The 19494-nt window shown below is 35.6% G+C and overlaps 1 protein-coding gene across 1 annotated transcript in view; it reads left to right on the forward strand.

The window, feature by feature from the left end:
• LOC136842589 (son of sevenless homolog 2-like) overlaps window positions 1-19494 on the forward strand; it is a 553642-nt gene that overhangs the window by 271626 nt on the left and 262522 nt on the right. The window contains 3 exon segments of the mRNA XM_067110139.1: window positions 5471-5631; window positions 6031-6187; window positions 6338-6469. Of these exon segments, the coding sequence (XP_066966240.1) occupies window positions 5471-5631; window positions 6031-6187; window positions 6338-6469 (450 nt within the window).

The raw sequence follows: 19494 nt of genomic DNA on the forward strand, positions 1-19494 counted from the left end.
ATCCGGCAGATGTGAAAACAATCCCTCATGCATGTATGAATGTTGATGTATTTTTTACCCTTGGATCATGAGTGCAAGGAGGAGATTAATTATGCCACAACACATCAACTTACTGTTGGCAAATGGCAGGATTGAAAGTTATATAGTCCAATAAACATGAGGATTTTGCAAACAAATGAGTGATAAGTAAAGAATGCAAGTGAGAAAAGGAAAGAGTGATCAAATAACTTTTCGCAAGGAAGTCGTTTAAACAAATAATCCAAGAGATGCAAAAGCTGGATGCTGCACCAGTGTGTTTCATGATGTGGGGATGAGTTACTTTTACAGTGCTAAAACATCGTAAAAAACAAATGTCACTCGATGGGTATTTTACGCTAACAATAAGAAGTGATTCGGAGAAATTGAGTATAAGTGAAAGCAAACTGGCAAAACATGGTGAAAGAAAAATCATCTGAGCTCAGTTCCAGTGGTACAGCTCGGAAGTCCGTGGGAAGGCAGACCTCTGTCTCCCACCCAGTAACCCACCACCATCCCCTCCCTCTCCTCTGCCATCTCACTCAGGGATGTGAATTGTTACTACTTTTACATACATACATTAATGTTTTTACACTACTGTCTCTTCTTCTCTCCTCAACAGTATAAATGCTCCCTCCCTCTATCTCAAGTCAGCTGTGTCACTGCAGTGACACATGATATTGTTCATCTTTTATTTTAAATTTTATTGTGAAATGCTTTATTCTTTTATTTTGTTGAATATAGTTATCATTAAACTGTATATTGTGCTTGGATATAAAATAATTGCATTAAAGTGAGCACAAAGGGTGGACTAAGTATACCTTAGTTTAACCAGACCACTGAGCTGATTAACAGCTCTCCTAGGGCTGGCCCGAAGGATTAGATTTATTTTATGTGGCTAAGAACCAATTGGTTACCTAGCAACGGGACCTACAGCTTATTGTGGAATCCGAACCACATTATAACCGAGAAATGAATTTCTATCACCAGAAATAAATTCCTCCAATTCTTCATTGGCCGGTCAGAGAATCGAATGCGGGACCAGCAGACTGCTATCTGAAAACGATACCCACTTGTCCAATGAGGAACATCAAATGAAGGGTGGATATGGGGGAAATTCTTGAGTGTGGGACAAATTAATTGAATTCCTATTATTCCTTATGGGAATATTTGGATCAATATACAAACAATTGGATATACAAATTTGAAATTGGAACGAAGTAAATTCATATACTGAGGAACCACTGTATATATATATATATATATATATATATATATATATATATATATATATATATATATATATATATATATATATATATATATATATATATATATATATATATATATATATATACATATATATACATATATATATATATATATATATATATATATATATATATATATATATATATATATATATATATATATATATATATATATATATATATATATATATATATATATATATATATATATATATATTTATATATATATATACATATACATATATATATATATATATATATATATATATATATATATATATATATATATATATATACATATATATAACTACACAGTATATATTACTGTAGTACATACCCTGAACTTCACGGACGCATGAACTTTTCATTGGAACCTGACTGATTGACATTTGTGAATCCTCAAGAAACCCTGCAAAAGTATTTGTTTAATTTTTTATGTAATTTATAAGTTTTCAAGCTTTTAAATAATAAAAGTAGTTTCTCTCTCTCTCTCTCTCTCTCTCTTTTACCGAGATGAGAGAATTTTTATGGTACATATATATGTTTATTTTTTGAATAATAAATAAATGATTTACCTAATAACAAGTAATAATTTTCAAATATTAATAAGATTAGATAATAATAATAATAATAATAATAATATAATAAATAATAATAATAATAATGATAATAATACAGTAAATCACCCGTATTCACGGTCTCACGATTCGCGGATTTCTCTATGGAACATTTATATGCATTATTTGTTGAAAATCTGCCCATTCACAGTATTTTTCACTGAGAAATATTGACAAATTACTCTATTTTCATCTCATTTTCATGACTAAATGCACTTTTTGTGATAAAACTATTAAAATACTCAGGTAGTGCTCGATTTACAATAATTCGCCTTATGTTAATTCAATTTTGCAATGGGGCAAGCAGTTAAAACCGATACAACAATGTTTATAAAATATTTTAGAATTTTGTGCAGGTGCAGGCAGCAGCATACAATCAGGCAGTGAGAGAGACAAAATTACAATAGACCAGCTTCTTTTCCTCCAACTCTTTATCCCATCTTCTAGTTAAAAAAAGTAACAGAGAATGATAAAAGTGTTGTTAGTAACGTTATGCTCTTGCTTGAATGCATACAGCCATAAACAATTGACCAAGAAACTGTTGTTTTGTTTATCACCGAATCGGATAACAGCCGTTTTGCTTGTATTTCAACCATCTTACAGTAATACACAATTACTCTAGGTTATAGTACAAATGACATTAAGTAGAATAGGACTGATATATTTTTACATTATACATATACACTTATTCAGTATGGGTAAAAGATCGGCAAGGAAATATACTGCTAAATTTAAGCTGCAAGTTGTAGCTGAAGTTATTATAAATTATCGTGCATCGACAACAGGGAAGAAACTCTACCATAATTAAAATTGGAGAGAAAGTATTTTAATCAAAGCTACTGGGCATTAAGGAATACATTACTGCTATTTTTACGCTGATAAACAATAAATACATAAAGCTTGTATTATGATGAAATCAAGTGAAATTAGCAAATGGAATCTGAATCTTGATTTTTTTGACACAAAACAAACATGCCCCCAAACGGCCAACGTCATCTCTTAACGAACAAAATGGCTAAATTAATTTCACAACGAGACAGATGTGTTTCAGTTATATTTCGACTTGAAACCACTTCGTACAGTATAACGAAAAATAACCTTTCCCCATATAAATAAAGTATCTAGAGATTCATTTACTCATTTATAAACACCGCATAAACGATTTCCAAACCAAAACATTGATCGCTATGATTACAGTTTATAATACAAAAGCAATATAGAATATATACAATATTGGATACAGTGAAGTAAGGCATAACATTTTAAAAGATCCATGGAAAAGATGCATATTCATTAAGTTGATGTTTGTATAATACGATATGTGAATATAGTGTACAGTATAATGTAGGCTGGGCTACCGTATATGTATACGATATACCATAGTGTAGGCCAAGCTAATTCTTGTTTGTTATTCAGTTTTTCTTTGTATTGAATTATCATAAGTCACTCTGCATGAAGCTCCAGAATTAGCTAATATTAGTAATTACTATACCGTGTATGTATAGAGTGTACTTTATAGTGTAGGCTAGGCTACCATATATGTATACATGGTACCAGATACCCTAGTGTAGGCTAGGCTGTATTTGAGATATGTTTTTTCCAACAAACGATGATTTTTTTTTTTTTTTTTTTTTTTTTGAACATAACCCCATCGTGAGCAGGATAATACCTGTATAAGCATATTTAGTTTTTTTGTGTGTTTGAACTATCACAGCAGGCAGTTTTAAGTGTTTTTAGAAGGGCTGTAAGTCTTTGCGGGTTCTAGGTATTCGTGGGGGTGTGTGGTACGCATCCCCCCGTGAATATGGGTGTTTACTGTATAACTGTAATTACGAAATTGGTATTTTAAACAAACAAATATCTTTCCCTCATCTTCTGTTAACTCATTGGGGAGAAGCTTGAAGGCAAAGTTGTGAAACATGTCAATTTAATATGACAGAAAGGGGGAGTGTTGCCAATTAGCAGGTCAAAGGTTTCTCTCTCTCTCTCTCTCTCTCTCTCTCTCTCTCTCTCTCTCTCTCTCTCTCTCTCTCTCTCTCTCTCTCTCTCTCTCTCTCTCCATAATAATTCATAAATAATTTCACTCTCTTAAGTAAGGACAACTCTTATATCTCTCTCTCTCTCTCTCTCTCTCTCTCTCTCTCTCTCTCTCTCTCTCTCTCTCTCTCTCTCTCTCTTAGTTAGCGCAACCTACGTAAAGGTGTACAGAGAAACAGTAAGCCTTTACCTGTGCAGTAGATAGTTTTAAATTCATCTAATTTTACATGTACCTCTATGGCGCTATTAATGTGCCGTTCTAAAACATAGAGACGTAGAGCACTTCCGAACAAAGAGAAAGAGACAGAATAAAGAAGTTCCTAAAAACGAGGTTGGGAAGACTTCTAAAAATAGATTGGTGGAATGGGGAGAGAGAGAAATAATATACGTAATCTTCACACTCTCCAATATTTTTACGTCAACCTTTTATTTCTTTTTTTTTTTAAGAGTAATTTATTAAGCTAACTTTTGAATGAAATTACAATAACTTTAATTTTATTTAAAAGTTAGCTTAATACTTTGGGAGCATGATTAGGGCCATATTTAGTGTTTAAACTCTAGAAATAAGCATTTATTAGCATTTTTAGAGACTATGTCAAACTTATGCAAAAATTTGCCTTGCTTGAGAGGGTTCTGGAACCTAACCTTGCAAAAGTTCAGCATAAGTTCAGGGTATGACATAATATATATATATATATATATATATATATATATATATATATATATATATATATATATATATATATATATACATATACACACACACACATGCATACATACATGAATTTTATCACATCCCTGTGAGCCATATACAAGCATTAAGCTACAAATGTCCTTTAATATCCAATTTGCTCTACCTCGGAAATAATATATTTTCACATATGTTAACCGAAGGGGAATTTTTTAGTTGATAATAAGTTTGTTGTCTCATGGGCTCGAGCCTACAAGACGACAAACTTATTGTCAAATAAAAAATTCCCCTTCGGGTAACGTGTGAAAATATGTTATTTCCGAGGTAGAGCAAATTGGATATTAGACATTTGTAGCTTAAATGCATATATATACCATTTATACAGTATTATGTTTTTTTTGTGTCGAGTAAAGTACACCAAACCAAGAATACCTAAATTCTGTTAATGCCTATGTTACAAGTCAGTATTGGACTAGATATATGCTGTCTTTGTTGTACAATGGGCTTTAAGAAAGTGAGTACTGAAGGGGTTAATTGCTATATTTTAGCAGGTGAGAAATCATTTAGCAAGGATTTTCCACCGGGATACTATACACATTTAGTAGAGTCCTTGTTACTTGTTTCAATATTGTGCTGCTTCTTTCATAGTTTTAATTTTTGCTGCACATGTTTTCAGTAGCTATTGCTGCATTAGGAATTCCAAAACAGTAGCCTTCTCAATTATTAGTGTATTTTGTAGAAATTTATAGTTTCTATGATTAATACTAGTCTCCATTTCAGAAGGGAGCAAAGTAGAATTTAGTGTACTTATTTTTTATATTCAACACTGTATTTTGTAGGAATTGCTAGAACTTCTAATTCAGCGTTTTGATATACCTGAGCCTGAACTCCCGTCAGTGAGTGAGGAAGAAACTGAAGAAGTAAAAAATCAACAACTTTCTATACAGAGAGAAAGCCTCAAGCGCTTCCGTAAAGAATATTCACAGCCAGTCCAATTCAGGTATCGTATTGTATATATTCTGATATATATGACCTTATTTAGTATGAGGTACCTTACTAAATGATTTTGCTTTTGTACATCTGGGCTTAAAATTTATGAGATATTTTCAGTTGAGCAATAACATTTTTTTTTTTTTTTCATGAGTCTTGGGCATTTGCATCTTATTTTGAAATGTTCTTTTAATATGATAAATTTAGTTTGCTTTACAAAGTGATTAGATTTGGGAATTTTGGTTACAACTTATTTTATAGTATTGAGACTGAAGCATAAATATTATTGTCAGTTTTATTTAGTAGTAAGGGCAATGAAAGTTTGATTTTGAGCTCTGATTTGATTAACCTGTACATTGATTGTTGTTGATTTTAAAATGAACTTACAAAATGAATATTTTATCTTCAGAGTATTAAATGTTCTGCGGCACTGGGTTGATTACCATTTCTACGATTTTGAACGTGACAAGCAACTGTTAGAAAACCTTACCAGTTTTTTAGACAAAGTTAAAGGGAAATCTATGCGGAAGTGGGTAGAATCTATTACTAAGATTATTCAAAGAAGGGTAAGTAGTGTATTTTTTAAAAATTTTCTGGAATATGTTGTGTTAAAACTTTCTAATGCCATAAGTCAATTTGTTTTTGCTGATTTGTCTTAAGATCAATTTCAAGTTTCAGTATGTCTCAAATATATCCTGGGAATTTTTACATTTCAGTGTAATGAGGAGCAAAGAGAAATCACCTTTAGTCATAATAGATCACCTCCATCTCCTAAGTGGCATATCCGTTTGGAAGAAAAGGATTGGGAGAGTATACTTCCCATTGGTGCTGGAGGTACTTCCCCAAATGTAGGTGTAGTTCCAGTTTTATCAAGTGTTGTTGATAAGCTATAAATTTAGCTCTTTATGTTCAGAGTGAAAAGCCTTCATTTCAGATTAAGAGCTCATTGTGTAGTTTAGTTGAATGAATAATCATTAATCAATTAATCATTATTACCCATCATTATGCAAAAGAGATCCAAGTGTGAATGCCTAACCGACAACACACAGGCCCTTGATGCCATGCTGTTCGTTCTTCTGTGAACTTCGCTTTTTTTGTGACGTGCTGCCTTTCGTTCTAAGACCTCCAGTCGTTTTCTGCTGTTTTTTGTATTGCTACGTTGATGGATTATCATTATATGTGCATTTTTTTTATCATTTGCTCATTTTTTATTTGTTTTTGTTAACTTTTGGTTAACAACTGTAGTGTTGCTGCAAAATTACTGTGAGTAGCTTGCTGGCCAGCCTGTTTCCTTTGCTTTTGGTGTTTTTCTCACTTTCACTATGTAGCTTTCGGTAACTTTGGTAAAATTCAGTAAATTTTTAGTTCTTCTAAATGACATTTTGTATTACTTTATTATTCACAGAATTGTAGAGAAGGGTTTTCTCTTGCTAAGTGTAAAGGGTCCTTAGCATAATGTGTGATAATTGCCTTGCTTTTATCAAGGTTTCTTGTTTTTCATTGTCAAACTAATGGTTTTTTTGGTTCTCTTGATTGTTTTACCAAGTTCCTGCTGTAGTTCTCGTGTCTTAGCTTTAAAACACTTTATTGTTAATTTTGCCCCAACTTGCTTCTGTTGGTGGAGACATCAAATCCTGTAGTACATTTATGTCATCCATAAAGAATGACCCCCATTTTCAGTACCCATTGTTGAGACCATCATTGTTCACCTATACTGATTTGCAAGTTGTGTAAGAATTGGTCTCCTATTTAGTGGTGTAAGTATGCAGAGCAATGTGTCTACAAGTGACATTTGTGTTTTTTTGTTGGTGATTTATCAGATTTGTCCTGTCAGGCCATGACTGCAAGCAGATTGAGTTTCCACACCTGATGTTACAAGGTCTGCATGCCCATGAAGTAGGTACAGTAACACCTCAACTTAACAAACTTCAAATTAGCAGACTTCTGTACTTAGCAGCTACCTTTTTTTTATTATTATTTCTTACAATGCCATCATTTTGGAAGAAAGAAATTTGTTAATATGGATCTTAAATTGATTGGTAAGTGTAAAGTATGGGTTAGTTTTAGGTTAGGAATTATGTGGAATTGCTGTTTAATATAAGATATCTAGAAAATATTCAAGTGCAGGCTATAGTGTAGGGTCTTTGTTCCTTATTGGACTCTGTTACCTATCAGAAAGACCAGACCCGCAAAGTGTCTGATAAGTTGAGGTTTTACTGTATTCTCTGGTCAAGCTGCCTATTGTCTTTTCATCATATGAGTTTTTGCCCTTTCCCGCCTACTCCTGGTAATTCTCTTCCCATCTGGTCACTTACTCCACCTGCTGCTTCTGCTTTGTGCCGTCCATTAAATCCACTTCCTGCCCAGGCTAGGTCTGTATCCAATTCTCTGCTTTACCAGTGATAACTTCTCCAGGGTGAGGACGCAGGTTGCATCAATATCAGCTCCTTACTGCTACTGACCTTGTTTAGTACTTAGTGGCAGACTTCCATGCTGCTTGTCTTTCAGTTGCTTTGGTGTCTACAAAGAGGAGCTGTTTTATCCTTCTGCTTCTAGGTGTGCAATTCCTATATAGACTTTAATTATCTGCAGCTTTGTGCTCATACACCTTGGTATACTCTAAAGTGTGTCTGAACTCAACCGCTTCCATGTACTTAGACACTCTTGGACCTGTGACTACTCCCATGTATTCAGCCATTCCTGCCTACATGACCAGTTCTGTGCCTTTGAAAGTTGTAGTTCTTGACTTTTGCTTACCATCCTGCTCCTGTTGTGCCCTGCTCTGGGTTATCCAACTGTCATGATTCTCACTACAACACACCCCAAACTCTGGTGCTTTTTTCACCTAAGTGTACATTTCTGCCTCTGCTACCTTGACAACCTTACATTAGCAGGCTGCTTTTCTTCCTTTTGTTCATTATGCTTTACTCTTGATGCTCTTGCCTGCAGAGTCACCTTTCCAGGCTTTATTACTGATTCCTCTCATCTCTGAAACTTGCAGTTATGCTTCTTTGGTTTGCAGTTCCTGCTGCAGCAATAGGTCCTTGCAAATATGCATAAAATATTTTGTGAGTAACATCACAAAAGTAAAAGTTTAAAAAATGTTCTGATAGGGCTATGTGTCTCCTTTAAAAATGGCAGTGGTTCCTCACTTGAGTGGTCCTTTGGCTCCCATTAGAGGATGCCTCCCCAATTCTTAAGCCATGTTAATAAGTGCCATAATTCTGTGAGCCTATTGTCATTGCTACCAAGATTCAGCTGGCCAGTAGGATTCTAAGTAGACTTCTACCCCTCTCAAGCCCCACAAGCAAAAAAAATGTACTTTATTTATTAATATTAAAAGCTTTCTTATGTTGAAAATTAAAGAAAAGTAACAGTGACAACCATAAGAGTGATAAACCTTTTATTTACCATTATTCTAAACTATTGGTAGAGTGCTTGTTAATGTTTAAAAGTCAAGCTGATACCAGTGTTCATAAAATACCATGGTATAAATTTTAATGAAATGTATGCCTGGGAAACTGGCTGATATAGCAAAGGTAGAGTAATTTGCAATCATCAGGTCAAGAAACGTCTGTCCATGAAGATCACGGTCAAGTGATCAGGTGTGAACCAGTCCTCTCTGTCAGCCCAGTTTCCTGCAACCCAACCAGTAGATGTTGTCAGTGCGTTGTACGGCTATGATTCAGTTAGTCTTTACAAGACTTGAAGCAGCAGTACCTGATAGAGCTGATTAATTTTATGCTTATTGTACTGCCAATACCACCATTGTACCCTACACCCACTTCAAAGCACAGTTTTGAGGATATTCCTCTGACATAACTTAAGTGTTTACAAATCTTCCCCCAGACAGGCTAGCCAAAGTGACCATCCAGGTAGAGATGAACTTAGCTACTGTGGAGTATTTTGAGAGAGTGCTTTCTTTCTAGTGAATTAATCTTCCATAGATGATGTTGGCTCCAGCAGTAAGAAGGGCCATTGTTACAGCCAAGGTAATAGATGGTATTTAGAGACTAGGACTGATTTTGGATTGACAGCTCTTGTCACTAAAAGTCAAATTCCTCAGGGCTGGTATTGGGACTGCAGCCTTAACTAGAGAAGGCAGGAATAACTGCTGAAACATAAAGGAACTTTATGTGACATGGACCCAATGTGTGACAGTAGTGGTGACAATGTCTGGACTGACACTCTAGGTCTAGGTCCTGAGACTTTAACTGTTTTGGCACCAGGACTGAATAGAGTGGCAGCCAGTGCCTAACATATCATGTTGACCATGGGTACTGGAGATCATGACCGTGCAGGACCCCTGCCAGAGGACTTCAGATCCTGCTGCATAGACCATGATTACACAGGGTTTTGCAGGTGAGCAGCCCTGAAAGTAACCTGTTGCATCAATGTCTTATCCTCAAAATTTTTTGTCAACCAACAGGAGCAACATCCCATTAACAGTTTTGAAGCCTTCAAGTGAGTAGTCTTAAGGTCTGTTGAGCATGAACACAGGTGCGAATGAGGTCTTCCTAAGTTTGCTCTATCATCAAGTGAAGTTTTTGTTTGTCATCATGCCAGTAAGATGATACAGTGCTCACTGTTGCCAAGAATTGGGGAGTGCTTGCAGCCCCTGACAGAAAACCTGCTGTTTCCAGGACAAACTACACCTTGGGCACTTACAACCCTTGGCAAGAAAACCAGGCTTAACGGGACCACCAGTTAGGTAGTTATGGTAGCCAGCCTACTCATGGGGATGAAGCTTAAGTAGCCATTGCCCTCCATGAGAATCCCTTTCGTAGGTGCTTTATTGGGTTTATGCTAAATGAGTTGATTGCAGAGTGTTTGACCATACCTTTGGCCAAAGTGACATCAGACATCTTTGCCAACGTGGAGAAGATGTCAGGCAGAGGCTTAACCCTTAAGGGACGGATTGAGCCTCAGTGTGAAGTAAAACAGGTTTGGGGAGGTGGATGGATTGAGCTTCAGTGTGAAGCAGAATTACGCACCACTATTATGGTAATAATAATTCGAAACAAAGGTGCCAATACTTCTATATGCTATAAATTCACTAATGGCAACTTTTATACAGATGTGAGAGTTAGGCCAGTATCAGTAATGCTTGTGACTTCAAGGGGGAAAGTACTGCATATCTCTCTCTCACATGAGTCTTTTTGTAAATTTGCTTGTAAATATACGAAGGGGTTGCTGTTGTTTTTTGTTTTTGTCTTTTACAATAGTATGTCGGTTGTAAATGTAATTTTACAAAGAAAATTGCAAAGAAATATTAGAAAAAGCATGTAAAAGTAAAAAAAAAAGTTACTGAATCTTCCTTCTCGTAAATTTACGTGAATAATTTACGACAAATATGCCAAAAATTTGTTACTGCTTTTATTTCGTATCTGTTTTGATATTGTGTGAGCAGTAATAATAATTTTACAAAATACAATAAATTTATTTATTAGAAAAAACATATATAAGTTGGTAAAATTTACGATTGACTTGTAAATGAGGTCCCACAAGGGGTTGTAAATAGTCATTTTCAACTTCTCGTGGAAGGTAGGGAAAATTTTTTAGAATTTTTTTATTTATACAGTGTGATTGTACATGTTATTTTCTTTCTATTGATGTGATTTTTTTTTTTTTTTATCTTGCCGACCTCAAAGTTTCCCCGGTCTGGGGTGCTGCACATTGATAAATTATGCCGTCCCTTAAGGGTTAAGCAAGGGATACAATAAACTGCTCTTCCCAGGCATGTCATACTTCACCTGGTATTGAGGCTGTCCCACCAAGTGTTAACTGTATTCTTTCTTTCTCTTTTCCTTAAATCTTCAGCTGAAAACCCTTATGGACAGAGTCAACAGACTATACAGTATACCTAAGGGGGCTCGAAAGGGAAATCAACATTGAAAAGGTGATAAATAAATGAGGAAATAGAAAATAAAACCAGCACACCTGATATTCAGGAGATGTCAGCAGAGAGCAGGAATGAATTTGCTCCTCACCTAAATATTTGGAGATCAGAAGATTCCACAACTGCTTCAGGCAAACTATTCCACATTTTAGTCATAACTAAGATAAAACTCCTAGCAAACTGAATAGTATTAAACCTGATATTAGAAAACAACACTGTTTGCAGCAGCAGCTTGCTCATTGTTGTGAGCTAAAACAGCTAGGTCAGGTAAAGAAGAATGCGGAGGATGTTTGTTGTTGTAGATTTTTTGCAACAAACATAATGAACTCACTTTACGTCTGTGTCACAAGTCAACATTAAGAGTTGGCAAAATAAATTTAGCTAGTGACATAACGCTATCCAAGAGTTTGAGATGAGAGTCAGCACCCAAAGACCACACTGGAGAACAGTGCTCAAACAAGGAAGAAGAAAAGGATTAAAAACTTAGATATAATAGCTTTATCCTGAAACATTTGAAAGTATTTCTGCTTGATACCAACTTTTTGAGAAACAGGGGAAGCAGTATTATGCACATTGATCTTATAAGTCAGTTTCTTATCAAAAGTTACACCTGAATATTAAAAGTCACTGATTTTTAAAACCATACCATCTCATTGTTAATCAGGATGGAAAGGCAGTAGTGTTCTTGATCAGCTAACTATCAAAAATTGAGTTTTAGAAGTATTAAGTTTCATACCCCAAAGCCTACTCTACTCATGAATATGTGTCAGATCTCTATTCAGGGATTCTGCAACCACAGATCTAAGGCATGGAGAAGCAGCAACAGCTTAAGAGTAGCATGTGCAGTAGTTTGTTTTGCAGACCTTGCCACATGTCACTAGGATAGATAATAAATAACAAGGATCCAAAACACTACCTTGAGTTAATAAAAGATTCTCCAGTTCCCAGTAATCCTAGCTTGTGGATAAGTGCTTCATGATTCACATTTTCAAAGGCTACACTAATATCTAGATTGACCATGCGTGCCTCTGCACTCACATCAAGAGCACTCTGCAAGATTGTAGATATTGACCAGAGGGCATCACAAGTACCAAGGCCTTTCTGAAACCCAAAATTTATTGCTGTTAGCGGGTTACTATCTTCAACAAACTTACAAAGATGCTTAGAAATTAGCTTCTCAAAATCCTTATGTAAAATTGGTGTAATTGAAATTGGCTTACGTTCAGAGGTAGGTATGATGACACTTAGTACCTTAGGTGATGCAGGAATGTTTCCCTTCCTCCAAAAACAGAAGAAAAACTGGCAAGTCCAACTAATCTTCTAAAAATAGTAGTAATCTTAAGAGTTGTCAAATCAGCAGTCTTTTAAAAAAGATGAGAAAGATCCTCATAGGGTCTATGGAGCCATAACTGTCAAGGCCCTGAAGCAAAGTTTTGACTTCAGTAGACCTGGGGAAAGCATGACTTAGGCAACACCATGGACTCACCATTCTGTTTGCTTCCAAAGACTTCAGCCAAAAGTTCTTCCTTCCGTTGAGGGCAATTTACAGCAGTACCATCAGCTCCTACGAGGGGAGGCATGCTTGAATAAACTCAGAGTGATAACTTGAGGGTAGACCACCACCTGTGGTCATTACCACTGGAGAGTAAGATCTTCAAATCCTCATAAGCTCTCTCATAGACAACCTGAGCTGTATTTCTAAGCTCAGTAAAATTGTGCCACAGAAAGCCTCATCAGTTGTTCCTCCATAAATGATAAGCCTCTTGTTTTTCATGGTAGGCAAGCTTACATGCAACATTAAACCATGGCTTAACTTTTAAGATGAAGCTTGAGGCTTTTAGAAGGAATTCTTCTATTAACCCTTAAACGCCGACTGGACGTATCGTACGTCGACTAAAATTGTGTGTTAGGTGACGAGTGGACGCACCGTACGTCGATTACCAAAAATTTCAACCTTCGGTCAACTTTGACTCGACTGAAATGGTCGAAAAATGCAATTGTAAGCTAAAACTTTTACATTTAGTAATATTCAATCATTTACCTTCATTTTGCAACAAATTGGAAGTCTCTAGCACAATATTTCGATTTATGGTGAATTAAAAAAAAAAAAAAACTTATGTCCGCGCGGTAACTCTGCCAAAAATTTCAGAAATTCTTTGGTCATTTTGTCGTAATGTTTGCACCGGTTTATATTAGTCGTTACATAAAGTTTTATGTATGGAAATGTGTGCAATTTCATGTAGAATACAACAGAAAATAACTCATTGTTGTAGCTTTTATCAGTTTTGAAATATTTCCATATAAATCACAATAAGTGCCAAAATTTCAACCTTCGGTCATCTTTAACTCGACCGAAATGGTAGAAAAACGCAATTGTAAGCTAAAACTCTTACATTCTCGTAATATTCAGTCATGTACCTTCATTTTGCAACAAATTGGAAGTCTCTAGCACAATATTTCGATTTATGGTGAATTTTAAAAACTTTTCCCTTACGTCCAACGAGTAACTCTCCGAACATCTCAGAAATTCTTTCGTCACTTTGTCGTAATATTTGCACCGGTTTATATTAGTCGTTACATAAAGTTTTATATATGGAAATGTGGGCAATTTCATGTAGAATACAACAGAAAATAACTCATGGTTGTATCTTTTATCAGTTTTGAAATATTTCCATATAAATCACAATTAGTGCCAAAATTTCAACCTTCGGTCAACTTTAACTCGACCGAAATGGTAGAAAAACACAATTGTAACCTAAAACTCTTACATTCTAGTAATATTCAATCATGTACCTTCATTTTGCAACAAACTGGAAGTCTCTAGCACAATATTTTGATTTATGGTGAATTTAAAAAAAAAAAACTTTTTCATACGACTGCACGGTAACTCTGCCGAACATCTGGGGAAATTCTTTCGTCACTTTGTCGTAATGTTTGCACCGTTTTATATTAGTCATTACATAAAGTTTTATATATGAAAATGTGCATAATTTCATGTAGAATACAACAGAAAATAACTCATGGTTGTATCTTTTATCAGTTTTGAAATATTTTCATATAAATCATGATAAGTGCCACAATTTGAACCTTCGGTCAACTTTAACTCGACCGAATTGATCGAAAACGCAATTGTAAGCTAAAACTCTTACATTCTAGTAATATTCAATCATGTACCTTCATTTTGCAACAAACTGGAAGTCTCTAGCACAATATTCCGATTTATGGTGAATTTTTGAAAAAAATTTTTTCCTTACGTCCGCGTGGTAACTCGGCCAAACATCTCAGAAATTCTGTCGTCACTTTGTCGTAATGTTTGCACCATTTTATTTTAGTCGTTACATAAAGTTTTATATATGAAAATGTGTGCAATTTCATGTAGAATATAACAAAAAATAACTCATGGTTGTAGCTTTTATCAGTTTTGAAATATTTTCATATAAATCTTGATAAATAGAAAAAATTCTACTTTCGGTCAACTTCAACTCGACCGAAATGGTCGAAAACTGCAATTGTAAGCTAAAACACTTACAGTCTAGTAATAGTCAATCAATTACCTTCATTTTGCAATAAACAGGAAGTCTCTAGCACAATATTTCGATTTATGGTGAATTTTTGAAAAAACTTGTTTTTACGTCCTCGCGTTACGAATTCATGCATCATTTTGTGATAATATTTTCTCTGTGTTGCTCTGATCATTTTACAATTTGTTATATACCAAAATCATTGCAATTTAGTGTACAATACAAAGAAAAAAAAACTCGTTAGCTTTAACCATTTTGTTCACAGCGCGATTTGTATACAATTATATATGAAATTTTTTGTGCTGTCATATATTTCGATATTTATTTATGATGATATTTTTCTTCAATTCTGATGGTTGCATACTAAACTTCAGGCAATGACAAAAAAATGAGCCAAAAATGAACTCTTAATCTTAAAAACTAAGCGTGCTGTGATTTAAAAAAAAAAAAACTTTTTCCGCTTCGGCGCTAACTCCCGAACACCGCCGGCATACAACAGACACTTTTGTAAATAGAGGCTCGGCGTTAGAGGGTTAATAATGGTCTTGGCTTTATCTGTTAAAAGCTCATAATACTCAGACTTCTGTAAATATCACCCCACCAGAGATCAATAAAATCTCTCTTTTCAGTTTCCTGCAATGGACTTTGATGCTGTGCAGGAGTTCCTGACCATTATGAATTGGCAGGATTAGTTCACGGGGGTAACACATTCACTGTTGACTGAAGGACCTGTGACTAGTCCACTGTTGACTGGAGAACCCAGGATGTTTGAGGATATCACATGTGTTAAGGTTTTGAGAACTCTAGCAAGTGGTTTTGACTGTGAGGTTGGTGATGAGGAACATATGAGGAGCCTCTGCTGTATGCAAGGCACAGGCATAGACATTTCATGGAGGAACTATCAGCTTGGCTAGTTACCCATAACACAGTAGTGGATAGCAGAGGATGTGGTAACACCAGTTAGTCTTTCCCTTCTATGCCAATAGCAACATCTTAGGTGAGGAAACAACAGTCTGTTTCCCTTCCACCACAGGAAGGGGTGAGGACAATCTTTGGGTGAGGCTTCTTTCAAAGAGGATTAAAGGTAATGAATATATTCTATTCCTGAAGATCATGGCTTGTCTATAGTTTGGTGAGGAGTGTTGTATGCGAAGGATCATCAGGGACAGATACAAACATAGTTTCTGGAGACTGTTACTATGTTTCCCTTGGGGTTCAGTGTTTACTGTTAAGACCCTTTGCATTTCTAGACTTTGGACAGTGAGGAGGGGTCTGTGGTGGAGAAGCAGGCAGCAGAGGAGATGCTGGATGATTCACCAGACTTTTTTTCTAGTTCCCAAGTTTTTTGTGGATGGTGGTCCATCATCAACCTAAGTCATATTAACAAATTTTGTCCACAGACCCTTATCATGAAGGAAAGCATGGCCTTTGTTAATCCTCCCATTTCTTCTTGCCGTCCTGGATGTCAAGGAAGTACATTTTTATGTCCCAATAAATACATTTTTGAGGAAACCTTTACTTTGTCTGGGTAAGGAAGGTGCCAGGACTCATGAATCAGTAGCAGCATGGCCTTACAGGAGTAGCACAAACCTAGCTGGCAGTGGTATTGGCTACAGAGAAGCTGCATTGGCACCTGTATTGCCTCAATGAGGTCTGTTGACAGATTGGCCTGCGTATCAACTGAGAGAAGCATGGCGTGATGCCGGTAAGGGGGTATTTACCTGGGTATGGTGGTTGTCATGGTGGAAGCACTGGTTCACCAGATGGAAGACAGGATTCCAAAATTGTAATCCTTCATTCAGAGCTTCTATCACTGACTGACAGATTCATTGACTAAGTTTTGGTAATCTGTGATTGACCACCAAATCAACTGGGAGAAGCTCATCCCCCACATATATCAGAATGCAGTCTTTGTAACTAACAATTCTGGTCGACGGTATTTCAACCTGATGCTTTTTCACTCAAGTCACCTGAGAATTTTCAGTGGCATTAGAATACAAGACCCTTAAATTCTAGTATGACTAGTCCCTCTCTCCAGAGATTTTGCTATTAGCATACTAATTAAAGAAGGATTTGGAAGCACATGTGCTGGACCACCATGGAACAGGATATTGGTTTTAACAGACCATATACTGGACCACTAGGGAATGGGATATTGGTTTCAAGAGGAAAACAAGCTCCACATGAACTCTTAGAGTAAAAGGCCACATAGGTCTCATGTTCTTCATTGGAAGGCACATGGTAGTGAACAGATCAATCAGATAGAAGCAGGATCGCCCATCCAAATGGTCGCAGTATCCATAGATCTGCAAGGTTCTTTGGCTTCAGAGGGGCATACTGTGAGTGTCTCAGTTGCAAGTTACCAGTTTACTATTCTGTTCAAATGGACCAAGCAGCATAGATTCTAGATATACTAGTGAATCTTTGGGAAAACCTTTGTTGGGGGCACGTGAAGGCACCTTCCTTCCATATGGGCTCGTCATTGAATTTCTGAACTAGTTTTGGGTGTCCAGGGACCCAAAGATGACCCTCAAGGCCCCTCTTTGGCTCCAGCAATAATTCTCCAAACTCTTGTCTTTAATAGTTGATTACCCCAGTTGGAAACCCAGGTAGAAAAATTTTCTTTGCCAGCCACACTTTTGGAGATTCCACAGGAACCTGGAAATTTTGCAGTTGAATGTGGGAAGGCTACTCAGCCATGTGTCAGAAGTTGAGGATTTTCTGTGAAGACTATCAAACCCATTGCTGCATCTTGCAAAGCTCTAACCATCTACCTCTTCCAAGCAAAGTGGAACCAGTTCTGTAAGTGGTATGGTGAGATAAACACTAATTCACTTGCCTTAACCTATTCCCGTGTTGGCAGTTTTCTTTTATTCCTTAGGGCTTTTGTACTTATGATTTCTATGAAAAAACTTACAAGATGTATATAGTGGTTGTGTAAATTTAATCTGCACATTGGCAGAATCAGCTATCATTGACTACTGGATAGCCCACTACAGTAACCCTTAAACGCCTACTGGACGTATCATACGTCGACTAAAATTGTCTGTTGGGTGCCAAGTGGATGTACCGTACGTCGACTACAAAAAATTTCAACCTTCGGTCAACTTTGACTCGACCGAAATGGTCGAAAAACGTAATTGTAAGCTAAAACTCTTACATTCTAGTAATATTCAATCATGTACCTTGATTTTGCAACAAATTGGAAGTCTCTAGCACAATATTTCGATTTATGGTGAATTTTTGAAAAAAACTTTTTTCTTACGCCCGCGCAGTAACTCTGCCAAAAATTTCAGAAATTCTTTCGTCATTTTGTCGTAATTTTTGCACTGTTCTATATTAGCCGTTACATAAAATTTTATATATGAAAATGTGCGCAATTTCATGTACAATACAAAAGAAAATAACTCATGGTTGTAGCTTTTATCAGTTTTGAAATATTTTCATAAATCACGATAACTGCCAAAATTTCAACCTTCGGTCAACTTTGACTCGACCGAAATGGTAAAAAAACTCAATTGTAAGCTAAAACTCTTACATTCTAGTAATATTCAATCATTTACCTTCATTTTGCAACAAATTGGAAGTCTCTAGCACAATATTTCGATTTATGGTGAATTTTTAAAAAACTTTTCTATACGTCTGCGCCAGAAATTCTTTAAATCACGTTGTTGTAATGTTTGCACTGTTTTATATTAGTCGTTACATAAAGTTTTATATATGGAAATGTGCGCAATTTCATGTAGAATACAACAGAAAATAACTCATGGTTGTAGCTTTTATCAGTTTTGAAATATTTTCATATAAATCACGATAAGTGCCAAAATTTCAAGCTTCGGTCAACTTTAACTCGACCGAAATGGTAAAAAAACGCAATTATAAGCTAAAACTCTTACATTCTAGTAATATTCAATCATGTACCTTCATTTTGCAACAAATTGGAAGTCTCTAGCACAATATTTCGATTTATGGTGAATTTCTGAAAAAAAATTTTTTCCTTACGTCTATGTGTGGTAACTCGGCGAACATCTCAGAAATTCTTTCGTCATGTTGTCGTAATGTTTGCATCGTTTACATTAGTACTTACATAAACTTTTATATATGAAAATGTGTGCAATTTCATGTAGAATACAACAGAAGATAGCTCATGGTTGTAGCTTTTATCAGTTTTGAAATATTTTCACATAAATCACGATAACTGCCAAAATTTCAAGCTTAGGTCAACTTTAACTCGACCGAAATGGTAAAAAATGCAATTGTAAGCTAAAACTCTTACATTCTAGTAATATTCAATCGTTTATCTTCATTTTGCAATAAATTGGAAGTCTCTAGCACAATATTTCGATTTATGGTGAATTTTTTAAAAAAACATTTTCCTTACGTCTGCGCGGTAACTCGGCCGAACATCTCAGAAATTCTTTCGTCTCGTTGTCGTAATATTTGCACCGTTTTA

Source organism: Macrobrachium rosenbergii, chromosome 10 (assembly GCF_040412425.1).
Source record: "Macrobrachium rosenbergii isolate ZJJX-2024 chromosome 10, ASM4041242v1, whole genome shotgun sequence".
Taxonomy (NCBI): domain Eukaryota; kingdom Metazoa; phylum Arthropoda; class Malacostraca; order Decapoda; family Palaemonidae; genus Macrobrachium; species Macrobrachium rosenbergii.